Source organism: Panthera leo, chromosome A2 (assembly GCF_018350215.1).
Source record: "Panthera leo isolate Ple1 chromosome A2, P.leo_Ple1_pat1.1, whole genome shotgun sequence".
NCBI lineage: Eukaryota > Metazoa > Chordata > Mammalia > Carnivora > Felidae > Panthera > Panthera leo.
Window position 1 is genome coordinate 164,796,832 of NC_056680.1, and position 26,973 is coordinate 164,823,804.

General features: G+C 52.4%; 1 protein-coding gene across 1 annotated transcript in view; it reads right to left on the reverse strand.

Moving 5' to 3' along the window:
- The window catches only part of PAXIP1 (PAX interacting protein 1), a 50,714-nt gene that overhangs the window by 17,627 nt on the left and 6,114 nt on the right, over positions 1–26,973 (reverse strand). Inside the window, exons 3-8 of the mRNA XM_042927191.1 lie at positions 24,410–24,453; positions 22,010–22,073; positions 15,270–15,383; positions 9,389–10,027; positions 3,364–3,904; positions 2,889–2,983 (exon numbers count right to left, since the gene is read on the reverse strand). Of these exons, the coding sequence (XP_042783125.1) occupies positions 2,889–2,983; positions 3,364–3,904; positions 9,389–10,027; positions 15,270–15,383; positions 22,010–22,073; positions 24,410–24,453 (1,497 nt within the window). The remainder of the gene's footprint in view (positions 1–2,888; positions 2,984–3,363; positions 3,905–9,388; positions 10,028–15,269; positions 15,384–22,009; positions 22,074–24,409; positions 24,454–26,973) is intronic.

Consider the following 26,973-nt stretch of genomic DNA (forward strand, 5'->3'; position numbering starts at 1 on the left):
TCCTTGCTTCACTTACATTAAAAAAAAAATTTTTTTCTAAATGTTTATTTATCCCTGAGTGAGACACAGCATGAGCAGGGGAGGGGCAGAGAGAGCGAGAGGGACACACAGAGTCTGAAGCAGGCTCCAGGCTCCAAGCTGTCAGCACAGAGCCCGACGTGGGGGGCACAAACCCACGGACCGCAGGATCGTGACCTGAGCCAAAGTCGGATGCTCAACTGACTGAGCCACCCAGGTGCCATTTACTTTTTAAATTTGATTTTGATCGGGGCGCCTGGGTGGCTCATTCAGTCGAGCATCTGACTCTTGATTTTGGATCAGGTCAGGACCTCAAGAGTCGTGAGATCAAGTCCTGGGTCAGGCACCGTACTGATGGTGTGGAGCCTCCTGGGGATTCTCTCTCCCCTGCTGTCCTTCCCCCACTCACGCTCTTTCTCTGGAAAAAAACAAAAACAGAATTTACCGATTTTTGTTTCAGCAGTGCACAAACATGGCTTACTAAGGCGTGTGAGCAAACCGGCGGTTTCTACACCACTGGTTCTCACCCCCCTGCAGCAAGCACAGTCAGCTCTTCGCGTGTGTTCCGATAATTCCGGGTATGTTCTCACGAATCCACGCCTCCTGACCTCCTCCTGCGGGGCTCACCCTGGCTCGCTTCTCCTGCGGTTGTTAGGAGCCGTATTCCCTCCCTCCCGCCTGCCTTTCTTAGTTTTCTATGCACCTTTCACTACGTCATTCCCGAACTCTTCAACACACGACTACCGTCCGTGGTGGTATCTGACTGTGCCCACAAATCCTGGACGCGCCCCCCTTCACAGCAGAGCTCGGCCTCCTCGCTTGGTACGGGCTGGACAAACAGGATACGGTGCGGCGACCGCATGCGGCTTCCCAGACAGCAGACGCTGTGGCTTCCTCCCTGCTCCGCCTCAGGTCACCTGCCCCGGCGGAGGCCAGCGCTGCCCCAGCCCCACGGAAGGCCCCGTGGCTCCCGTCGCCCGGCTCCCCCCGACCACACGCGAGCAGAGCGCCTCGGCCACAGCCACCCTACTGAGCCACGGCAGGGTCTCCACTCGCGAAGCACCCTCCAGGTGACACGTGTTCCCTGCTGGGAGTCACCATGTTGCAGAGGACTCGTTACACGGCGGAGGGCACGGTGTAGCTCTTCCCGCCCCGACAGATAAGGCACATCAGGTCACATCAGAGCGCGTGTCAGCTGCCCCTCGGGGACCGCTCCTCCCTCTCCAACTGAGGCCGGCGCCTCCCTCCACTCATCTCCACGACTGCCCTCCACCCTCACCCAGAGAATTCCTCTCCCATCTCCGCGGGAGGGGGCGCCCAACCGTGGCCGCCTGAGGACGCTGTCACCACAGCGGCGCGTCACGGGCAGACAGGCCGCGACATTCGAAGCCAGGAGCCACTCTTCCTCGGGGCTCCGAAGATGCCGCCGGCTGCTCCGTGACACCAGATGGCCTCCCAACTGCTGCTTCTTAGAGTCGTCCCTGGGGCGCAGCTCCGGGCAGCCCTCCCTCTGCACCCCGAACTTGCGGCAACGGTGCCCGACGGTCCCTTTCTACGTGCTCCTGCCCGTGCTTTCTCTGCGCTGGCATGCCTGTCCCTTGCTACGTGCCCTCCTGGACTAATCCTGGAGCTTCAAACAGAAGCAGACTTGTCTCTATCTTTTGTGTCTTTGAGTTACAAAGATATCTTTGTTTTGAGGCCGCTTTCTACACATCACCTTCCAACACTTCTGTGATTTTTAGAGAATTTCCTGCTGCCGTGATTCTCAGACGGGCCTCTCCCCTCCTCTCTCTGCCTCCTGCCCCAGGTCAGGTTACCAGCATCTCCCAACTGGCCTAGTCACCTGCCTGCACTCCCGCAACTCAACGTTTCATGGTTTGGAATGTACGTCTCTCCTTTTTCTCCATGCTTTAATAACTACAGGGAGAAAATCCGACTTCTGTCACGTGGCACAGGAAGAAGGTCTTCGAAGGGGTGGCCTGGCCAGGAGCCCGTGCCTTCCTGCCACCCCCTCCCCATCTACACCGAGGGTTTCTCACTGGGACACCCTCCATGCTCCCTCCTGTTTGTCCTAAGACTGAGTGCAGGAACCACCTGTCCCCACAGGCCTCTCTCAAGGCCCTCGCCCCCACCCAGCGCGCTGTTTTCTCACGGCTCTCGCTGCACCTGCCGTCCTGCCTCCTGCTCATCACAGGTGGCTGTTTCTCCGACTGATGTGCGGTTTTCCCCCCCTCGTGCATTCCCAGTATTCTCTGTCTCACACGGAGAGTGTTTCAACAACAGGAATGCTTTCGGGGAAGCGCGTTTAGGATCTGCCCGAAGCATACTTACAGTCTTTTTTTTCTTTAAATTAGAATCAGTTTTGATTTGCGGCACTAACGGGAAAAGCGTTTACTTCTCTTTTTCCTTAAAGGCCAACATACAAAATAATAAATACGAGCACTACGGTTCCACTACAGACTAGAGACTCTGAGGTCCCTTCCCAGCTGGAGAGTCTAAGATTGTCCGGCACTCGCCTCTGGAGACAGAAAGGATTAAGGCACACAAAGGTTGATGGTCCCTATCCCGGGGCACCAAACACCTGATCTCATTCTCACATCCCCAGTTATGCACAAATAACCTGTGGCCCTGAGAGTTTAAGAGCTGGAAGAACCTCAAGAATCACGAAGTCCAACATGCTTCCCTTACAGCAGGAAACACTGAAGCCCAGAAAAGTGATCTATCTGCCCAAGGTCACAGAGTGTCAAAATAAAATGCCCATAATACATTCCCAACACAACAACGTGTAGGTCAGTGAGGGCAGCCAAACAGAAGGCCAATCCGCATTCTGCAAGTCAAGACCGAGCTGCGTTTCTTCAGGCACAACTCACCCTTTTCCAGGTGGCCAGGAGCTGTTTATCAGACATCTGCTCAGGATAATCTGCGATTGCGAACACACAGCCCAGGAGGAACCCTTCTTCGGGAACTGGAACGGAATCACACGAGGAAAATAAAACCGCCTGAGTACGTGTGCGCAAAAACGGAGGCGTTCACTTCGCCGCATTCATTCTGCATTTCTGAAACCGGTCGCTCTCGACCCGGACGCTCGCAGCCTGAGCGGTAGGTTCAAAACACAGGTCCGCAGGCTCGATGGTGCACACGGGCGACTGTGTGGAGCCCCGTGAGGGGCCCCGGTGCTGCCTTCAGGGGCCAGGACGCCCCACCGTGACAAGTGGGGCCCGCGTTGGGCACCGGACCCGTTCCCCTCCGTGAGGACCCTCCCGACGGGAACCCTCAGCCCCTCACCCCACCCTCGCGCCTCCCGACGAGACTTTAGGGGAGAGAGAGACCGCGCCCGTTACTAACTCTCCACTGCCGGGTCGTGTCCAAACAGCTGGTGCGGGTGCTGGTGCGGGTGCGGGGGCGGCGGCGGCTGCGGCTGCGGCGGGGGCGGGGCCTGGGGCGGCAGGGCCTGGGGCGGCGGGGGCGGCGGGGGCGCGGCGGGCGCGTGCATGTGCTGCTGCAGGTGCAGGCGCTGCAGCTGGGCCAGCTGCTGCTGCTGCTGCAGGTGCTGCTGTAGCTGCTGCTGCAGGTGCTGCGGGGGCTGCGGGTGCTGCGGCTGCAGGGGCGGCTGCGGGCGGGGCGGCGGCGGCTGCGGGAAGGGGTGTGGCTGCGGCGGGGCGTAGGGCTGCTGCGGGATCTGCGGCTGCGGCTGCAGCTGCAGGATCTGCTGGGGCGGAAGGTGCAGGACCGGGTGCGGGGGCGGGGGCGGCGGCTGCGGCAGGTGTGGCTCCGGGGCCACCTTCACTTGGCCGAACAGCACGGCGCCGGCGTTCGCGTGGCCCTGCTGGCTGTGGTTCACCTGATGCTCTAAGGTTTTCGTGGGCGCTGAAAGGGACTGTAGGATCTAGAAAACAAAAACGAGGCGAAGTCATTAGCGACAGGGAAACGGCCTAACGTCCTCCAAGCGGGAGAACGTGAGCGGACCCTGCCATCTCTCCAGCACCGCGCGACACGGAGGCACCAAACGGCAAGCGTCACCAACTTCGATAAAGCGAACGAATTCACCGGAATTCAGAATTTGGAAGTAAGTAACAGGGAAGGAGCTAATGCCTTAAAATTGACACACGTGTAAACTCACACGGCTGATGTGTTCGACGGAGCACAGTCACGGGGCTAAAAAAAAAAAAAAAAAAAGGGGGGGGGCGGGGGGAGGAGAAAAGAGAGGCGCCCTGCTTCCTCGCAGGGCTCTGTGCGCCCCCCCGCAATGTGCTGCGGGCACAGCGCCTCACCGGCACCCCCCTGTCCCCCTGCCAAGCTCCGGACTTCTCCTAACCCAGGGATGCTCCAGGGAAAAAGTGGACCCTGCAGCCAGTCGGCCTGGCCCGAGCTCCTCTCCGCACCTGCCATTTTCCAACGACGAAAGGGGCCCCGGAGGAGGCGGACGTGAAGACCACCCCCCAGTGAAAGCACCCCCACCCCCCCTTCTGTGGTCACCGTGCCCTGCGCCCTGGCAGCTCTGTAAACGGGGGCCGGAAGAGACACCAACGGTAGGTCTGTTTAATGGCAAACGGTCCCTCAACTGAGAAATCCTCAGCACAGCTGCTGAGTCAACCTTCCCCAAAAGGACGGGGGGCTCTTCAGAAGGAGCGAAGTGTTTCGAGCCAGAGAAAATCCAACTGCCCAGACCGTTCCCTTCTAGTTCCTCCTTCACGACGACAGGCGTAAGCGGAGAGCCGCCCGCAAGCTGAGGGGAGGGAGGGGACAGGGCTAGGAGTCGGGAGAGGCCAGAGCACCAGACGGCACGTTACTGTATCATCCTGCACAGCACTGAATGTTATGTCCTACAATGAATTTTTTCCCAGTTGAAGACACACTTGCCATTTAAACAAAACTCTAAAATCCAGTTGCAACGTGAGCCACGACTAAATCGAAAACCTCAAGTATGTTCTTAAAACGTATCTTCCGCTTAAACGGACTCCAGAACGTAAAGGCGACAGACTCTGGATTTCGTGGCCAAACAGCTGCCTCTAAAACTGATGGAGGCCTGGTGCCCGGGGGGCTCAGTCAGGTGAGCATCCAACTTCGGCTCAGGTCATGATCTCAGGGATCAGCAGATCAACTTCCACGTCGGGCTTTGCTCTCAGCGTAGAGTTTGCTTGGGACTCTGTCTCCCTCTCTCTCTGCCCCTCCCCGGCTCGTGCTCGCTCTCTCTCAAAAATAGGCAAACATTGAAACAAAAAACAAAAAAACTAAGGCCAAACTCGAGGCTTGCACGATCTGTCTTTGAAATCACTTACAGGTAAGACCTCTCTCTCCATAAGGAGTTCTCTCCACACTTCAGAAACTCCTCAGTAGAGCTCTAACCAGAAAAAATTTTTTTAACAAACTCATAACCGGCAGGGTAACGATTTATTCTCTATGCTTAAAAGTACTAAAAAGTACCGTGTAAAGCGGAGGGAAATGGACCTCAGCGCGTACCACACCCAGACAGCAGGACAGCAACTGGGATGCTCACACGTCCACAAAAGCCGCGAGGGGCGGGTGGCGGACAGCTGCTAGGACTTCTGCGGATCAGTCCTGAGCCTGTCAGCGCAGCGGGCCAGTAACAGTGGCTGCTTCTGGAGAGGACACAGGAGTTAAGGGCAGGAGGGAGTTTACCACTTTATACCCTTTGGTGCCACTGGAATTTTTTAAAGTTTTGTACACATGTATTTTTTTACTCTCAGAAGTCACAACCCACAGGAGCTTGACTGGGAATAAGGAATAAAGGCCTGTCCGCCAGGATGGGCAGGTCAAACCAGTGGTGTGCCTCAGGGTGCCTCCCCCGCCCCTGCACCCCAACCCCAGATCACAGGGCAGCTCCGGAAGGTCTGAAGGACCCTCCGTACAAAGGGTGAAAAGACCAGGAGTGGCTGAAGGTCTGGAGCCCGAGGCTGTTCCCCTTCCATCCGGTGGGGGGGGGGGGCGGTGCTCCAGGCCTGAGCAAGAGCAAGGAGAAGCTGGGAGAGGGCGGGGTGGGTGCAGGCTGTGAGCACAGGGTGGCTCGGAGCAGACAGGGGTCAGGACGAGAGCCCTGGCCTGGGGTGAGACGGACCCCGGGCTGGAAAGCCGGGCTTTTCAACCCTCTGATGTGCCTCTTGTGGAAAACACGCGCTAGTCTCGAGCAATCAAACAAGCGGGATTCTTGGCTGCTTGGTCGCATAATCTGCCATTCCACAAACAACAGTTCTTAACGAACGTCAAGTCTGGATTCTTCCTTCATGTGACGCTATGGCTTTCTTTATTTAAATTACTTCCTACCAAGCGCCCCAATATATAAAGAATTTCAACACAAACAACGTGGCTCTAGCCACTACCAATTCGCAACCTATACAAATTTTGATGATTGGCTGTGTTCTCCTCATCCCCAATCTATTTTTAAACTAAATCTGTCCTCTAGCTGTAACGTTTCAAAACTTCATTTTCTTCACTTCTAGCAGCAAAATATCCCTGCAAACCAAAACCACGCGCAAAGCCTCTGGGCAGCCGCTCTCCCTGGGGCCCGGGCGGGGCTTCGCGGGGCCTCGCAGCGCACCAGAGCCTGGGGCCGGCTTCTCCGTCGGCCCTCCTGCGGGGCGCACCCCACTCCCTGATGCAGGCACCCATTTCCACCCCACAGGAGCGGATTCCATCCAAATGTGAATTCAGGGAGCATGGGATCGAAGTGGACATGGGAGAAGCACAGGGCGGCGGCAGGGGCAGCGGCGAGCCGACGGATGGACAGCAGTGGGGACAGCAGGGGGACCCCGGGCCCCAGACCACAGGAGGGGTCCGTGCGCACTCCAGCCGCACACCCAGGGGCCGCCGGGCCTCCCTGCGCACGCCCCGGTCACACCACCGCTGCCTCCGGGCTGTCCTCCGGCTGCCTTCTCCACCGGCCTCAAGCCCCTGGCTTTCCGGTTGGTTCTTTCTGACCGTCGGCTCTGCTCCCCTCACGGCCCTCTGGTGCCGGGCCCAGGACCTCGTGGCTTTAGCACCCCCTCCCCATCGGAGCCGTTCTCTGCGTTCCATCCTCCCCCCACCCGCAGGGACCCCATGTGAGCGTGGGCCCCAACGGACAGAGCATTCCTTCCTCTCCCCCCAACCTCCGCTCAGGCACCCCCCCTCAGGTCCTCCTCACTAGCCACCACCCTCCAGAACGGTGTCCCGCCGACTCAAAGTCTTCCCGGCCCGGCAGGTACAGGACCACGATGGGAAGTCCAAGTATGGCGGTGGGGGGGAGCCCACGGAAGGCGCCTCGCCGCAAAAGGGGAGTCTGCCGCTCGGCCACCACGCACTGTCACCATTCAGGCTGCAAAATACTGGCTCACCCACCTTGCGGGAAATGCCACAAATCCCGATTTTGTGGACAATCCCACGATTTTGGCAAAAAACCCCACGATCTTCTTTGCCCCAACATGAACACGCCAGGCAGAAGGTCGCACTGGTTGCTGGCGTGTAACCTGGGCCCCCTCCGTCTCTCATCTTCCCAACCACCGACCCTCCGACATCGCTAACTCGGCTGCCACACTCTACTGCCTGCACCTGTCCTTCAGTCTGTCCGTCATCTGCTTGGCCTCCACCACCCCTCGCGTCCGCCTGTCCTTCGGTCCGTCCGTCATCTGCTCAGCCACCACCACCCCCCGCGTCCGCCTGTCCTTCGGTCCGTCTGTCATCTCCTCGGCCACCACCACCCACCCACGTCCTCTCATCCTTCGGTCCGTCCGTCATCTCCTCAGCCTCCACCACCCCCCACATCCACCCATCCTTCCGTCCATCTGTCATCTGCTCAGCCTCCACCACCCCTCACGTCCGCCTGTCCTTCTGTCCGTCCGTCATCTCCTCGGCCTCCACTACCCCCCGTGTCCGCCTGTCCTTCCATCTGTCCATCATCTCCTTGGCCTCCACCCCCGCACCCCGTGTCTGCCTGTCCTTCCGTCATCTCCTCGGCCTCCACCCCCACCATGTCTGCCTGTCCTTCCGTCTGTCCATCATCTCCTCAGCCTCCACAGCCCCCCTCTTGGTGAACTGCATCTCACTCACTCTTCCTCAGCTCCTAATGTGTGGTCACCAACCTACCCTGGGTCCTGACCACATCCAACAATACTGTCTTCCCAGGATCCCTGTATCACCTATTCCAGAATCTTCCATTCTCCTGAAACCCAATTATGTCTCTCTTCCCCTCCACCCTACACACTCTGCCTCGTGCCACCTTAATTTTCTTCCTTCAGATGTCTACAGAATGTGTTTTCTTTTCTTCCACCTTATTCTGGTGTCTCAACCATGTACTGTCTAACTCTCTGCTAAGTCAGGAAGGGAGGACAGGAAAAGAAAAACGAGAACATTTTTAACATGCACCTCAAATCAAAAGACTTGAAGCACCACCAGTAGACTCATCAGTGACACTGCGATCTACAAGAAACAGACCCTTCCCAGAGCCCCAGTGGCTTGCTCAGAAGGTGGCCACGTTCCTCAGGGAGAATGGTCCAGGCCCTGGGGGACAGACCCCTGCAGAGGCCTCCAGCTCTCCCCACAGCCTCAGTCTCACAGACTTTCTTCCCTTCCGGCACAGCGAATTCACGCCTGCCTCTGGGGCTTCAGTCGCTGTTCCTTCCTCTGGGAACCCTCCACCCCCACCCTGTTCTTCCCCAGCCTCTGTCATTCACGCCTCTTTCTTGAGGCCCTCCCTAACCACCTCTTCTAAATGGCCTCCTTCCTCTGTCGGCTATTATAGGACCCCTCACTGAACTGTCTTCAAAACACCCAGACCCCGAACCCACAGGAGCCCTTCTGTTTGTACGTGTCTGTCTTCCACACCTGAAATGAAGGCGGGAAACTGGTCTTTCTCCTTCGCCACCTTGTCTCCACGACCCAGAGAAATGTACACAGTGGCCAATATACCACCGTGACTACTTTCTTTTGGTCCTAAATTGAAGGACATCTGCTGAAACTTTCCAAGTCCGTTCCACATCAACAAACTCCAATTGGGATCCTATCAACTGAGATTACGACTTCTGTAAACGAAGAGTTCATATTACATCATTTATCCACCGTGAAGTTCATTATAAGCAAATACAAACACGCAGTCAACTTCAAGCCACTGCTGATTTTAGGCTAATTAAGAGCAGAAACGTCCTTGAGGGGCAAGCACTCCCGTCACCGGTACCTGCTGGAGTTGAAGAGACGCTCGACAACACACACACACACACACACACACACACCCCTGTGGAACAATTCTCACACAAATAAATACCGCTTGTAAGTTAACTGTTCTGAAGAAGCGGGAAATACTAACCTGTATCGAAACCATCTGTAAAATCCAGCCCTAAAATCCGTTACTTAAGTTCCCGCTCGTTACAGAGTGACTTACGTGTGCCACATTTGGCGGCCGGCCGATCTGCTGAATATCAGCATTATTCGTAATGTTTCTCAGCGTCCGCACCGCCGGACTCCAAGAAGCGATCATTTCTGATCTTTCAGAACTCTGCAGGTTCTGTCCCGAAGCCATTACGCTGCCCCGGACGTCGGGGGGTAAGACGCTGCCCGGAACGGGTGGCACGCTGGCACATAAGTTAATCAGGCCCGGCTCCTTTCCCGGGGGCAGTCTGCGTTTGGCCGCGGCTATCTGTGGCACTTCCGCTGGGGTCCAGTTTAAGTTTCGCTCCTGTTTCTCAGGCGATGAATCCGAAGAGTCGTCAAACATCAACTCCCCTTTGGGTTTTTCGGTGTTTGACTTGGGTGAGAACTGCTGGGCACCTGAAGGGGATCCTTCTCGAGAACTGGCAGGGCTCGATTTCTCGTCGGTACTACCCTCATTGGGGGAATCCTGCTCCTCATTTTCTACCTCCTCCTCCTCCTCCTCTTCTTCCTCTTCTTCCTCTTCATAAATAATGAGCCGAGGATGGTAAAATGCTTCATCCTTTTTGGTTTTTTCAGATATGCAATCCAGGACCCAGTCGGGGGTAACAATTTTAATACTGGCTCTCTTTAAAGCACATTCGTATTTCTCCTGCAAGTAAAGAACAAACACATAAACACAGCTGTAAGTTTTACCAAATCTCCTAGAGCCGTGTACTGAAAACGTCAGGACAGGGATGCAGCTGAAACGGTCGGCACCTGTGACTGCCGTTTTAGACACGGAAAAGCTTAAGCTCCTTCCAGACGCACGACTAGAGCCAAAATGAACCATCGGTCTATGAACTCGGGACGGCCTCACCTGCAACAGTGGTCTTACAAGATTTTATTTTATTTAAAAAAATTTTTTTTCAAGATCACTTATTTTTGAGAGACAGAGAAAGACAAAGCGTAAGTGGGGGAGGGGCAGAGAGAGACGGAGACACAGAATCCGAAGCAGCTCCGGGCTCTGAACTGTCAGCGCAGAGCCCAATGTGGGTCTTGAACTCACAAACCGCGAGATCACGACCTGAGCCGAAGTCGGATGCTTAACCAACTGAGCCACCCAGGCGCCCCTTACAAGATTTTGTTTAAAGTTAACCTCTACAGGTGGTATTTTAGAAAAAAGCACAGCTAGCAATCCCACGGAAAATTCTCTTACGAACGAAATAAATAATCGCCACCTCGCTTAGTTTTTACTTACTGACAATCTGTACAAAGCCGTAATGGGGGCAGAGCTCCTTCAGGACATCGGGCACGGTCAGGGAGGGTGGCCGACTTTCCGTGGGGAGGCTTCCTCAACGAGGCGCCTAGCGTTAATCGAGCTCGCTCCACGGGAGACACAGAGGGTGCAGCACGTCTCTGACCTAATGAGATTTACGACTTCGCTCTGGAGAGAACGTGACCACCAACAGGAATACAGCGTGCAGCCGCCGCTGAGTGAGGCGGGCACATGTACAGAAGGGTCCCACCAGTGTGAGCCGCACGACTCAGGGAAGGCCTCTGCTGCAAGGTGAGGCCGGGCAGGGGCGTGACAGCAGGCACGGGCACTGAGCAAAAAACGTAGGGCGCATGGAAAAGGTGTGCTCACAGGCAGGGGCCCCCTTGCAAGTCAGGGTGTAGAATGGAACAGATAGCAAAGGATAAAAGACATCAATGAAAGAGTCACATGATACAGGAGCTTTAAAATAAACAAGTCTGAGGGGCGCCTTGGTGGCTCAGTCAGTTAAGCGTCCGACTCCTGATCTCATTCACGGTTCCTGAGTTCGAGCCCCTCATTGGGCTCGGTGCCGACAGTGTGGAGTTGGCTTGGGATGTTCTCTCTCTCTCTCTCTCTCTCTCTCTCTCTCTCTCCCTCCTTCCCCACTCCCGCTCTCAAAATAAGTAAATAAACTAAAAAGAATAAATAAGCGAGTTTGTAACTATGGTTCGCTTAACTAACAGAATCTCCCCCCCCAGCCCCCCGCTTCTAAAGCCTAGGGTAACAGCAGGTCTCTGGCAAACATGCTGGAGCCCCCACATTAAAATGCGTTTCCCGGCAAGGAGACCGAAGGTGGCACTCGCTGCTCACGGTCAGGGCAAGGGTGACCACGCAGACGACTGCCCTCAGGCCGGCGCTGGCCACAACGGCAGAGGAAGCCGGGACCCACCTCCCGGGAAAGAGTGAGACCCCCCACGAGCCTCAGGGAGTTCACGCTGTTGCTCCTGAGGACGCTCTACTTCGAACCTTCTGAAAACGCAGTCACGGGAGGACACGCGTGAATGACACGTGAGGCCAGAAGAGAAGCGGATGTAATCACCGCCATACTGCGAGACCCTTCCACCGTCCCCATCTGAGGGCACGGCTCCGACCATCTTTGTTATAAATACAGATGTACGTGTGTTTAAAAGGTGGAGGGGGCACCACGGTGTCCCGGGGCACAAACACTCTAGGATGCTTTTCGCTTCATACGTCGCGAACGACCTCCCACGTCAACGTGTGCTTCTAGGCCGGCCCTTCTGCTCCTAACTTTCTGGGGTACACTTTCCGACAAACTCCAAAAGCGGAGACGCCCGTGTAATAAATCCCCTGCACCCGTCACCCAGCTCCGGTAACTGGCAACCGTCTGCCATCCCGCTTCACCTGTCTCCTCTGTGACGCTGCATCTCTGACGACCCCCGCCACCGTGACCCCCACTCAGCTGTGGGGCCCCTCACACCCAGGCTTAACTCGTTTTAACCCCAGCACGCCATTCTGTTGCACAGTGATTTCAGGCAATCCCCTGTCCCCCGGATCACCGCTTAGTTATTTCTCGCATCGTTCATTCTCGTAGCCTCTGACGTCTGGGGTTTTGTTACCGTGAAAAACTGAAGCTAATTCTCGACACACATATCCTGAATCGTGGGGTCTGAGATGAACTCCTGGGTTCTGGTATCAGAGTATGGAAAGCACTTTTAGGCTCCTGACCTCTAACTACACCCCTTCCTAAAAGGCTGTGCCACCAACTACGAACGGCTCTATCAACTGACCCACACGCCTGATAATACCCTGTTTTATTCCTGGCCGTGTGCTTGAACTCCTTGAAGCCACGCTGTGTGTAAAGCATGATTTAAGTCATGCGTTTTATTAAGATGGAAACGTTTTGAAACCTATGTGTCGAGAAGCACGTGGGAATACGGAACGCTGAACTCAGTCACACCACATGGTGCACTAACCACAGAAACTAAGCTGAGCCCGGGTGCTGTGCAGAAGTGCCCGATCACTACGGTGCACGCCTGAGACTAACACACCACCGTCTGCTCACTAAATCACGGAACTGAAATAAAAACTTCAAAGAATTAAAAAACCCTCTTCTTTATCCCCCAAATCATCCCGAAATACTTAACCATGAAATGCGAAACCAACCCTCCCACGTCGATACAGATGAGAACCCTCTGTAGCAGACTAGAGACTTGCGACTTCCTGACCGCCTGTCCCAGACGAGCCCCAGGGCTGTCCCAGGAAAACAAGTCTGGACACACACCCAAGTATTTAGAAGCTACACAAATACGACCAGGTAACAAATGTGAGATTTCTACGTTATTTTCCAAGGTAGGAAGACGGTTTGCTGAAAATAATAAAGCGTGACATTTTTTTTTTAATCGTTAACAAAGAGCAGAAGTAACACTGGTGCCACGCGGTGCAGTCGCTGAGCATTTCGGACACCGCGGAGAAACTCCACGCTTCGCGCTGGGAGCCGCCGTGGTCGGCCGGAGTCGTCGTCTGCACACCGGGCCGGCACTCATTTCAGGAGGGACCTGACTGTGTCCCAGGCAATTTACGCACAACACTGCCACTCACGTGTCCTCTCCCTTCTCCCCAACAGGGAGTTCTTGTCACTGAAAGACACTCAGTTACTGCTTGAACAAAAGTGACCTAAGAACAAAGCAATGTCAGATGCCTTTGCCTGAGCTGGCGTCCCAGCTAAGTCATTCCAATTCTCGAACCCTCACACGTACAAGTTACTAAATGCACGGACTCAGGGGTGCCTGGGTGGCTCACTCGGTTGAGCGTCCGACTTCGGCTCAGGTCATGATCTCACGGTTCCTGAGTTCCAGCCCCGCGTCAGGGTCTGTGCTGACCACTCAGAGCCTGGAGCCTGTTTCGGATTCTGTCTCCCTCTCTCTCTGTCTCTCCCCCACTCACACTCTCTCTCTCTCTTTCTCAAAAATAAACGAACGTTAAAAAAAAAAAATCTAAATGCACAGACTCGGGAGCCAACAGTGCGGCCCACGGGGTCCGGGTCGTGGCCAGTGGCGGGGGACCGGCGGGTCCTCCGGCCACAGCAGGCACGGTCGCCCGCGAGGTCTGCAGCTGCCAGAGACCAGCCCTTCCCAGCAACAAGCACGCTCCCGTTGTTCCGCCGATTCTGTTCTTAAATCCCTTTCTTCTCCACTTGACTGAACATTTTAAAAATCCAGGAATATGAAAGGTGGTTTCGCTCTGCCGTTTAAACATGTTCTTTGTTCATAAAAATGCAAAAAAAAAAAAAAAAAAAAAAGGATTTGAAGAGATGCCGTTTATTTTTGAGTCTGACATTCACGCATTGCCTCTTCAATGACAATGACTCTTCAGAAGTATTTGCTCATCTTTACAAAAGCTATACTTTGTTTCCCTTCAAGCTAGCCACCTACAATCAAATGATTTGCTCTTAGCCATAAATTATAAAACATTAATATGAAAAGAACCGTTATACTGTTTCACCAAAACATACTGTATTTCTTAGAGTGTTATACAAAACGTGACTTTTTACTTCGAGAGACTTAAGAGTCACATCTCCCATTTTCACAGAAATGCTTCTTCTCGGACCGCGTGGCTAAGTTACAACCACACCCACTGGCTCCACATGGCTCTTGTCAGGAAACCAGCGTGGCCACGGCACACGTTTCCAGATCGCCTCTGCTCAATGTCAAAGCCTCTGTGAAAGAGGAACCTGACACGCCACCCCTGCCCCCCACCCCCCACCCCCAGCCAGGGTACCCGTGGGAAGAACGGGATGGCAGCACAGATTCAGAAGCACTTAAGAAAAAGCAGGATACCGGCACGTGGAAAGTTAACTTGCCATAAACACACTCCTCTTGACTCTCAGAGTCATAAACCATCGTTCCTGGGAGGAGCAAAGTCTGGTTTCCAGAACGCGATGGTCCTCAAACTCTCGTGCGCATCAGCACCACCGGGAGGGCCTCACCCAGGTTACCGGGCTCTGCACCTGCCCTCACCGGGTCCTGGTTCACGAGGTGCGGGGCGGGCCGCAGTCCGCGCTTCTCACAGATCCACAGGGGAGGCGGGTGCTGCTGACCGGGGGGCCCCACTTGGGAAACCAAAACTCTGTGGCCCCACCAGTGCTTAGAGACAAGAACCCCACGATTATCGAGATAAACGTAGTCGTATCTATTCCAGATCATTAAAAAGGAAATGGCATTGGAAACTTCGCCAAACATGTTTACAAAGCTTTACTCAGTACGCCTTTTTAAAAATTGTGAAGACTAAAAATACAAAGTCTTTTATTTGTGAAAGACTAAAACTTTCACAAATAAAAATGAAGTAAACTTTTACTGAATTTGAAAGGAAACTCTAGAGACTCAAAAAACTTTCCCATTTTCTCCACAAAATAAACCCAAATTTCTTCGCATTTAGAGGTCACATCTGGCTCAGAGTAGAAACGATAATCATCTCGCATCGTCTGCGGAATGAAGCCAGGTCTAAGTCAGGTAAATGAACTGAATCGGCTTTTGTACATGGATTCCGGCAATTAATCCAAGAGAAGCTCACAACCATCACTCGGCACCGGAAGTACTGAAGGGATGCGCGAAGAGGAAAACGTACGTGAAATGCTTACCCCCTTTGGTTCGGGGACCACCAGATGCGTGCATTTCTTGTTGAGGTGCAGCTGGCAGTTCCCCCCATAGAAAGTGAGCAAAGCCCACAGGGCGCTCCTGTCTTCAGACGACACCTGGGAAAGGAAGGGACACCGGGCTTCCGTCACACATTTCAGTCCGTGCAAGCGTGCTCATCGTCAAAGTACAAGGTGGCATCTTAGCAGTTCTGCTGCACCTACTGGCCTCCCTCGTCAAAGGAACTCAAGTGGGGGGACTCATGGGGGAACACGTGAGCGCTCGGGTATCTGCTTGTCATGACAAACTTTCAATGCCTATCGTGACTGCTTCGTACACGTGATTTTTTTCACCTTGTCGCCAAATGAATGGAAAACACATATCCACGCTCCAAAAAAACGAATGGAGGATTCTTGCAACTCAAGTGACGGGGAAGCAAGCAGAAGGAGGGAGTGCGTCACCGCGTCTGACAACCAGAGGCTCGAAAATGTCTGCGGGCAACAGCAGCACCCAAGTCACTAAGGAGCCCCTTCACCATTGAGGGCTAAATACTGATTAAGAAATGGAGGAATTCAAGAGACGACAAGAGTTACTTGGAGCTCAGCGAAAATCCTAAGTATTATCTAACACACCAAAGGAAATAAGGCAAGCGTGAAAGGGATCATTCTTATGCTTGCGTAACTGATGAAGTCAACTCCAGGCAGAGTGGCTCGTGTTGGAAAAGAGGCTTTCACTGGAACAACAAAAACAGCTCCCCATTTACTGCCTGCCTCCTATGTGCCAGGAACTGTGCCAAATGCTTCGCACGCATTCCTAACCCCTGTGACCGCCATGCAAAGTGGCAATCATGAAGCCCCCCCCCCCCCAAATCAGGAAACAAACCTGCCAAAATTATACCTGATCATCAGAACAGCTGGCTTTTAAAACGCTTTTAAAACACAGGTGTGTCTAACCCCAGGCCTGCCTACATCTTCCTGCTGTTCTGTAACTTCTCTAAGGGCAATTACTCCCCAAAATAATTTCTAAAAAAGAAAATTTTAGAGTCTGAAAGACAAAAGAAGGAAGAAAAATAAAGGTGTGTAAATTAATTCTGACGTAGTCATTTAACCGGGTCAATTTTTTTCCTTAATAATTTATTATAAATTGAGAGTTATGGTTAAGAATTCCGTTAGTCCTCAAGTTAGTTCTGTGTTACAAACAGCACGTTTTTAAAAACCGCCATTATTCAGCTTGCCAGAACTCCACTGTCTTACATCTACTTCCGTCCATTTTACAAATGTTTCCAGAACTTATTCCGCACTGCACACTCACTACTCTGTGGATACTAACAAGAACACGCTAGTCTCCTAAAATCACCTTGGAAAATCACTACTTTGTATCTCTTTAACGTAGTTAGCCACTGTCACATTTCCGAAGACTGGACCAGAAAACCGTTATTTTTTTACTAGAGGCTTTCGCAAAAACGTGGCTCTCCTGCAGCATTTGGAGAGGTGAGACTGACTCACGTGATAATACAGACTGCTCCAAGACAGCACTACATCCCTATTAGAACCGAAGTTAAAAGACCAGCCCCTCTCTGTGCCTTCCTCGGGAAGATGTGCCTACAGGGAAGCACGTGCAGCCCGGGCTGTGCCGACCGCGGCGAGCCAGGCCCCGGGCCGGCGCCACAGGCCCGGGTCTCAACAGGGACAAGCCTATTGCTGGGGAACGAACATCAGGTGGGAAGGAGGGAGGCCTGGAGCTGACACAGGGTCTCCAAAAACGAGCTCCGGGCCACCCGGAGACCTTCCACGAACCAGATCCTGCATCAGTGCACGTCTGGGCCAAGCGACTTCAAACGGCCACACCAGCTCACGTGTGTAATGAACCTCTTTGCACACCAACTAAGAATGCTCTTTCCACACCAAAATGTTAACAATAGTGCCCTAGCGGGGATGCAATTATGGGAACATTTGTGTTGTCATTTTTCTACTTTTCTGTATTTTCCAGATTTTCGAAAGCATTAATTTTGTAACTGGGGAAAAGGTTTTTTTTGTTTTTTTTTTTTTTTTTTTAAAGCAACCTTTGTAAACTACAGATCTTGTCATCTCGGCCAACGAAGCTCGGACATGATCTCAATACCCTAAGACCCAAAACCCAAACGCTTGAGTGGTGAGTCAGGCGCGGCCCCCACACGCGCATCCCATAGCACCGCCGCGTCTCAGGGACACTCCTCTGACACGCGAGGCTCTGGCTCCGTGTCCTGCCCAGCCTCAACGCCCACTCAGCTACCACTGGCCCTGGACCCCACGGCAGGCTGCACACACACCCACGTGCTGGCCACGCTCCGAAACCACATGCTCGCCCTCCCCACTATCCTGTCCTCTAAGGACGTGGAGCAGAGGACGGTCACCTCGTCCACAGCCCACCCCCCCCCCGAATAAATGCCTCCTTCACCCCAGTCGGGAGCACCTTCCCTTCTCGGTACAAGTAGGACACTCCTCGGTTCTAGCCCCCAAATCTGTCCTTGTCCCCTCCCGAAAAGAACTACAATCTGAAGGCACGGTTGAAGATGGAGGTCTCGCTGGGACTCGCCCCCTCAACCTCGCTGCCCTCTCTCACAGGACCTAGTACAGCGCAAGGCACATGGGCAGGCAGTCAAGAAACACCTGTTGATTGAGATACAGAACGAAAGGGCTTTTATCTTCAGGCTTCAAGGCTGAAACCACAACCCTGGCCAGGCTCTCCGTCGCACTCTTGGCCTGTCCCCCGAAACCTACCCAGCACATCACAACGGAGGCCCAGCCTGCGTCAATACCGGCTCAGGAGAAGGCAGACGGTGTGTGTGCTTCTCAACGTCTGCGGGCACAAGCTGCCTTCCCTACCTCTCCCTGGGAGAGTTCTGGAAGACTCCAACAAAGAGCTCCAGCCTGTATCAACACCCTGACGGGGAAAAGACAGAAGGTCACCGAGAGCCACCGAGCAAACGGTCCTTTCGCAAAGGCGGGGTCCTGCCCGGTGGGCGCGTGTGCGGGCAGGTGTGCCAAAGTTCAGCAAACGGTGTGGACGCCCGAAGAGTCTCTGCGTGGTGCGGATCCACCGTCGAGACGGCTCCCTCCGGCTACAGTTTCCACACCTCGCACCCACTTTTACACGCTTGTGTGTGCTACGACACGCGGCTGGTTCACAAGCGCGTCCTCCCTTGTGGACGGTGCGTTCGCTGAGGGGAGACATCCTATCTTAGTTTATTTTACACCCCCCATCGGCATTGCTCCCGTCACAAAAGTACTCATCTGGTATTTGTTAAACCAAAGTCCCTTAGCTACACGCTGTGCACGTGGTCTGTTAACGCATCTTAAGCTGAATTAACATTTTTTCGCAACCAGAAAACATCAGTGTCCGCAGTGCGCTCTTCTTAACTGGGGTGTCAGCAGGTGAGCTGCTATCATCGTTATTTGATCGAGCTTCCTGCACTCAAAAGCAGAGCTTTTTACGATGGGATCCCATCACACACCGGGGACTCCAATCCATCATCCTAAGTGATGGACGGCGTAGTAAGTGATCCATAAAGATCAAACTAACTCCAGATCCTGAGTTTTACTACCTAATGAGTTTGCTAAAAGGATAGAAAAAGACTGTCAAAGGTCCTTCTAAATTCAGCTGCCTGCCCACCACAGACCCAGCCGCCCCCCGGCAATGTATTTCACACCTAGGTAAAACTCCACGGGCTGGACCGCTTCCCAGACCACATGACCAAGGGACCCTTGTTCACCTCTGCCCGTGCTCCCTACCACCTAGTTGTGGCTTCTTCCGTGGGCTCTCCACTCTCCCCCTCCCTGCCCCTCCGCTGTCTTCTCAGCCCAGAGCCTGAGATCCGCATGGACCACTAGGCCTGCACGATGGCCACCAGACCAATCAGCAGTCCTGTGTCCCTGCCCAGCATTCTTATTCTCCACCTCTCCTGAGTCACAGGCAGGACTGAGGGGACACCCGGAGCCATACACAACCATCTGCTACAAATCAGCGCTCCCCTCCTTTACTTGGGGTGCTGCTGCTTCCCAGCAATAAAAACGGAGTCTGATTTCATGCCTGGTTTCTAAAAACAATTCCCTCTCCTCCAATAGCATCTCTATGCTCAGATTTCTTCTCTGCAGAGCCCCTTTACTGCATGCTACCCAAGGCTCTGCCCCTGGCTACCTACCTTCTACGTTCCTCTGGAAGAAGCAAATTCTCTGCCCGTCACACATCCCCACATCTGGATAGCTAATCGACACCCCAAACTCAACGTGCTTCAAACCAGCTTCCCCAGTTTCCCTGAGGAACCAGGCTCCCGTTTCCCCTCTCCAGCAGTGATGCTGGCACTTCCCCCAGGCTCCTGGCCTGCTCGGACCCACAATTCACTGCGGAGGCAGCTCCAGGACCTGCCACACGGGCGCCCCGGGGCGCTGCCTTCTCCTCCTTCGTCCCAAGTGTGGCCACATCACCAGGCCTTGCCGATTCCCGTCCGGGCCTTGTATCCACAGCGCCGTCCGAATCCAAACCTCTGCCTCAACTCCAAGATCACGCCCTCCCTCTGGCCCAAATTCCCATCCCCACCCTGGCCCCGTGTCCTGCTACAGCCCCCAGACCAGCTGTACCTGCCAAACTGCAAGGATTTTCCTCTGCTTGTCTGTGTTTTTCAAATGTCCTCATGTAAATATCTGTAATCCTAAATTAAATACTTAAGAAAGAAGGAAGGAGCATCCTACTGGCCACTCCCGGAAGCTCAAACTCCAACATGTGGGTCCGTTCCCGTGCTCTCCGCCCCCACCCTCCCAAACGCTCTCTTTCCTCTGCACCCCGAGCGCACACCTTCCGTCAGCAGCCCGCCTTGGCGCCCTCGTCCGTCCCTCCATGTTGCTCTGCCAGGAACACACTCCCCTATCCCACTTTTGCTCTAATTCTGCCCATTCCTTGGGGCCCCTCAGGTCTGACATCTCCCCTCCCCCAGGCTTCCTGACTAGGTCGTCCACACGGGTGACTGCTCTTGTGATCTCACGCACCGACACCAGGCCACCTGATCTAGTCCATCATACAGCAGGTGTTGTGTGTGCCTTAACCTTAGTGTTGTAGGTCTGATAATCTGTTACCTTCGTGAAATGTAACCACTTTTCAACCTTTGGGAAATGTAACCACTGGTGTTTTCTAAGACTAAAAGTCTTCTCTGATGCTAAACCCGTAGTTAATAAGGATCCCTATTAAATGAAGGCAGCAAAGACAAAAAGAGAGAATTTCGTAACTTTGAAGGACTTCAGGAATTAACTAGATGCAAACACAAAAAAGTGACCCTAACTGAGCTTGCCTACTGTGCGGACAGGGAAGGGGTCAAACTGTGGCGGGGAGACCGCCAGAACGAAGGGGGAGCCTGGCCAGCCTGGCTGGGTGACTCCCGACCACAGAGGCGCATGGCTGTGAGCGACGCCCTCCCGGGTCACCCAGGCCTTCGAAGGCCCCTCCTTGAGGCTTCCACAGGGATGGGCGCCACCCTGCTCCTCACCCAAGTCATTGCGATGGGTCCTCGAGGGCATGGGGTGAGGTCACGGTCAACCACACCTCTTCCTGTGCTCGTGCTGAACAGATTATTCTACGCAATTTCAAAATGAGTTCAAACAACACCAGCTGGACTTGTTACAATGGTTTTTTTTTATAGTTTGAGGGTTTTTAGCTGGGGGCGGAGGGCACAGAACACAATTTAAAAATACTGAATATCCACTTTCCTCACTACCTAGAATTTACCATGGCTAACGTTGGGTCCCTCCCTTCAGACATTTCTCGTATATTTTCCTTGGCTGATGGAACATGCACATACCTACGTCATGGCCTCCTCCCCACCCCCCCCCCCCCCCCTTAAAGCACTGACCTCCTCTTTCCGTGTTTTCATAAAGCACCACCGACACTGGCTATGTACTTACGCTGCCGTGCAACTGTACACAACAGGTTTCTGAGCCATTTCCAACAAGAGGGTGACCTGATTTTTTTTTCCCATTTTACCCTAGATATTCTACACGATGCTCTGCTCAGCGCCTTTGTCTATCAACCTGCCCTTATTTCTGCCAACTTGGGATACGTTTCTAAACCTAAGAGAACCGTAGGGGAAAACAAAATGAGTTATTTTAGGGCTCCCGTCACTACCCAACTTGCGTAGAAAGCAGCCGCGCTGAACTGCATCCCCGCCAGCAGCGAGGGGAGGAGGGGAGCGCGTCTGCAGGTGCACCGGCACGGCACACACGCGGAGTCAGGCCTGTGCACGCGGCCAGGCACGCAGGGTCAAGCGCGAGAACTGAGGTTCTCACGCCCGTGCTAATAAATGTTCGTGTCCTGATGGCAAAGTGTGTCAGATGTTATGTCCCGCTATTTGCGATTCCTCTTTACAAAAAGTTGTAAACTCATTTTTTGCCTTATCTACTGAGGTTTTATTTTTCTTTGCCTTTAGGAGTGAATTTTTGCCATCTTAAATAATTTCATTTTTACTATTTTTTCACATTCAAATCTTACACCTTTGTAATTCTTTACGTTAGAAAGACCGTTTCGCCCATTAAAACTTTAAATCTTAAGTCTAAGCAGGAACATTTAAATAATTACAAACGTATCATAAGGTCACACTGAACATGCAGCTTAGTAGAGAGCTTCTTTAAACCTGGTTTACAAACAGGTCATAAATCCGAAAGTGTAAAAACTCAGAACTGCTATGTGTAAACAACACAAGACGGACTGTAACCATGCTTACCTGGGAGAGGCAGGCAGTGATTCCAAAAAAGATCTGACACGACTCTGGAGAAAAACCATTCACTCTGTTTTATAGTTATTAAGATTCCACTGAAATGAGATTAGTGCAACCTGCATTCCACGAAGACGTGCTATTTGCCCACTGGGACGTGATCCACCCCACCCCCACCCTCCCACTCAGTCCACGGAGCAAAGAGACTCGGATTGGCCAAACAGCAGAGGAGCCTCGAGAAGGAACAGCGGACAGCAGAGACAACGGGAGGTTCCGTGAAGCGCTTTCTAACTCAGCACCTCCGCCAACATCAAGAAAACGGGCCCAGTACACTCGCAGGGGAAAACATCTGACCTCCGAGGGCTGGCTCACTCCACACACACGTAAACACACACACACACACACGTAAACACACACACACACACACATATCTATCTACACACACGGCACAGCAATTACTTTAACAGCACATCCCAAAGTCTAGAGTTTATTTTAGAAGGAAACGTTAACGGAACTTCTGGGCTACGACAGAGAGAATCTTCCATAAAAGAACTTGGGTTCCAGTCTTGCTACCGCTGCTAACTTTACGAAGCTGGGCAAGACCAACTCTAAGCTTCGGTTTTCCTTTACTAAAACAAGAGTTAGAATATACATAATTCCCAACTCTCCCGGCTCTAACGCTCAGATTTTTAAAAATCATGCAAAAGAGCTGTGTGCCAGACATTGGGCATACGGCTCTACCCAAGGAGACATGACCTCAGGGCGCCAGTAACATACAGCCTATTCAAAGCCAACACGAGGACTTTTTTTGAAGAATCTGGAGTGTCCACAATTCAACATGGGTTACTAAAGTATTGCCCTGTTTTCCCAACAGGAATAAAGTCTAGCTACTGAGGCAAGTGAGTGAAGAAAAACAGATCAAACTGAAAATTCTATTGTAATCTGGAAGTCTCCCACCAGCCCTGCTGAGAGATCTCATAATTGACGGGAGCCTGCCTGTCTGACTAACCTCTGCAGACCCCAACGTCATGCCTTCCGCCCCATCATCCAAGATCGGTTTCCATGCTCCTACCTGTAGCTCAAGCATTTTCTCCTTCCAAAGCCTTGGGGAAACATGAACAAAGGCAAATCTAGATTGTGCCGTCCAAGAGTCTTGGGGATCCTTTTATGTCCCTTCGAGCTGCGCTTGGACAGGCAGATAAGAACTCAAGGGGAGGACAGCTTCTTAAGGAATCTGGTGCAGAGAATAAATGATCCACAACAGGAAGAATTAACCTCTCATCTTCAAAATTATCCCTCTGTCTCCCAGTCTTTTTTTTTTCACCTGTACTTAGAAAACAAAGACTCCCAAAACAGCAAAATGGGATGAAAACTAAAACAAAACACGAACTGATTTCCTTTAACTCTTCAGATTATGGATGAAAAGCCTTAGAAGTTTTGAGTTGGAGTTGCTAGAGTTCTGCACATGCTCCAAGAACTGCTTATAGAGGGATGTTGTGTTGATTTGAGGCCACCTGGATTTAATACACAAAGACTCCCTCCGTCTACATCAGTTCAATAAAGTAAAAATGCATTCCCAGGGCCCACCTGGCCGAGCTGCAAAACAAAACTGGATGAAAGACATCATCATCTGCAATTTTAGCATCAGGGTACCAGGTACCCTGAAAAGGAGCACCTCCACGATTAGGTTACGCGTGGAGTGACCCTCCAGGGAAGCTGCACACGGCCAGGGTGAAACAGAAGCCACGAGGCTCAGAACACGAGAGGGCAGCCCGACATCTCACCCAAGGCGGGGAGGACCGTGCTCTAAAGCCACACTCAGGAAATGCAGAAGCAGGGGACCATGCGTGGGAGGGAGCTCCCTGAGGGCAGCAAGGACACCTTGTCGACCCCTTTAGTTTTGGTGCCCGGCCCATAGCAGATGCCAGCACGTGTGTTAAAGAAACCTTCTACCCGATGTAATCAAAAAGACAGCACATATCAACGAAAACTAGAAACGTTCTGATGTTCTTTTCCCCTATCCGTTCTTCAAGTAACTCATGATTTGGCCCACGCAGATTTACGAGTTTGGAAATAGTCCACCTAACTAGACATCACAAAAACTGTTCCAGAGACGAGAAGCTGAGGTCTAGAGAGGAGGCCTGCCCGAGATCAGAAAGCCCTGGTCTGGAACTGGAGCCCGGTCCCCGCAGCGGGCGGCCCTCCCTCCGGGGGTGGGGGTGGAGGTGGGGGTGAGACAAGGATCAGGTACAGAAAATCCGAATCAGATTGGAAAACACAAGGAACAGAGGACACACACACACACACACACACACACACACAGGCCCAAACTAACGAATCCACTCAGTTACCATTTCAGTCTTAAACCCAGAGTTGTCCTTTCCCTCGCCCCTTCCCCAAAAAGGATACGGCAGAAGAGCTCCACACTGAACGGACAATATCACCCAAGACGGCTGAAAAAGAAAATAGGAACTCAAATCAAAAAATGCTTTCAATTTACAATCAAAATGACATTTCACCAGCCCTGCTCCTAGAAATTAAAGGCTTTGTTATAACTGATCACAAAGCACCCAGATTATGAGTATTCAAGTGGTAAAAATATCAAAGATTAGTTATTATTGCCCAAGCGAAAAAGCTCAATTACAGCACAAAGCACCACCACGTATTTTAATAACTATTATGCCTATAAATGTAAATTCTAGGCACACACACTATTAATGCTTAAGCGTTGAGGTTAGCTGGGAACTGTCCTCAGACCCAAAGGGCTGGGGTCTGACAGCCAGGCCTACCCCCTCCCCATCCCAAGCACACTGGGCCCTCCCTGGTTTCCCTCTTCAATCCCGAACCCAACCAAGTCTAAGTTCATGAGTGTTTTAAGTAATCTCCAGTAGATATAAATGCTGGCAAATCGTGAGAAGTATTTCTGTCTGGTAATTTTTTATGAATTCCAAAATTCAGATTAATTATAAAATCTTAGTTTAATTACTACCTTTTTGGGTAACTTGTTATTTTTGAAAATTTGTATTTCCACATTTTTAACATTACATTCACCTACATAATGCCCCATTTAGCCAGCTGAAACTTTCAGAAATTTCAACCAGCTGAAACATACACACAGACTTATTATTCGTGCATTAATTTATTCATCAAGTACTTATTGAGAATCTATTTTGTCCCAGAGATGGTACAAGGCACTGGGGATATAATAACAAAGAACAGGTATGCGGTCTTTGCTCTCATGCAACCTATGTTCCAACCTAATGATCTCCAAACTAGTTTTGGCATATACTAAGATCTTTAGAGGGACACCTGGGAGTCTCGGTCAGGGAAGCATCCGACTTCGGCTCAGGTCATGATCTCACTGCTCGTGGGTTCGAGCCCCATGTCAGGCTCTGTGCCAACAGGTCAGAGCCTGGAGCCCTCTTCAAGTTCTGTGTCTCCCTCTCTCTCTGCCCCTCCCCTGCTCGTGTGCTGTCTCTCTCTCTCTCTCTAAGTTAATAAACATTAAAAAAAAAAAAAAAAAAAAAAAAGAACTTCAGAAAACAAAATACCCCTGTCGTTTTTCAGGTAACATCAACAATTTTTCAGCCTAAGTTTATAAAAGTGTGTCTTCTGTGAACAGGGTGTAGGAATACTGACCGTTTTATAAAATAAAGATTGGCTCCGCTTGGAATAATTATTTCATGATGATGTGACAATTTCACCACGCATTTTAAGTAACTTCTTATTGGACAAAGTGCACCAGGCTGAAAGCGAGCACGTATGCTTCTGCCCAGCACTTCACCCAGTGGGCCTTCACATTCTCTGATAATCCCGGGGAAACTCCAGTTCAGTTTAAGGGAGCTGGCCAGCGCCGGTAGCCAACACTGGCTTGGACTCTTCTATAGTGAGCGTCGTCACGTGAGCCAAGCTACACGGTCCACGGTAGCACCCAGAGCCCCGCGGAGCCCTGCTTTGCACGGCTGCGCACCAGGGCGGCTTTCGAGAAAGCAGCATTTCTAGTCATCCCTTGGCATGGCATGGAGGGTTCCCAGAGCCCGGGGCGATGCGCTGTGACAGGACCTAGGCCGGTGAAGGTGTGACTCTTCCCAAGGACAGTGGGACAGGTACCCCTTCCGACTATCGTGCGGCATACACCCTGGGCGGTGTCCCTTGGGGAACTGGGGGACGGGGGAAGCATGGGTATTCCCACTTGAGGGTTGAGGGCCAGCCACCATCAAGTCCACGCAGAGCAGGATCACCCCCAGGCCCTCATTCACATGAGTCTAGGACACACTAGTAACAATAAAGCAGAAACGGAGAACCGGAAAAGCATCGTAATAAGGAGCTCTTTATCCCAAAGGCAAGTAACGCCGTATAAAAATAAGCCCACTGCTGGTCAGAGTTAACATTTCCAATGATGCCCTAAGGCCACTGAGAAAAATAAAAATATGTCCATTAAAAAAATTATTCCAAAAGTTTTGGTGCCTAAAGATGCAAGTTTTAAAGATCTACGCAATTGAAATACGTAAATGATAATCTGTCGCCGTGTATAAGGACGCCTCATTTTTAAAATGCACTTGTCAAATTTAGTATGTTAAAGGCCAAGGGATCTGGGCTTATGGAGCCAGGCCTCTGCCTCAGCCGGCTGAGCTCAGAATAAGAACTTGAGGGTCTACTGGCGTCATCGTGGCGGGGGGACACAGACTGCTGGGCCAGCTCTGACAAGCTCCATCACCCTGTCATGTGGCACCACAGTCCGTGGACAGGACAGGCGCGGCCACCAACTGCAAGTAGACCGGGGCGCTGGAGACAGGAGCGCCAGGAGTGCTAACGGTGTGCCTGGGGGCTCGTGCCAGACTACAGCCAGAAGGGGACGGGTGGGCCAGGGGCGTACTAAGCCGGACTGGCAAAATGGTGAGAGTCACAGAAGCTGGCTAATAGGCACTTTATGCGGCCTTATTACGGCCTGACTCTTCCAGAAATACGACGTG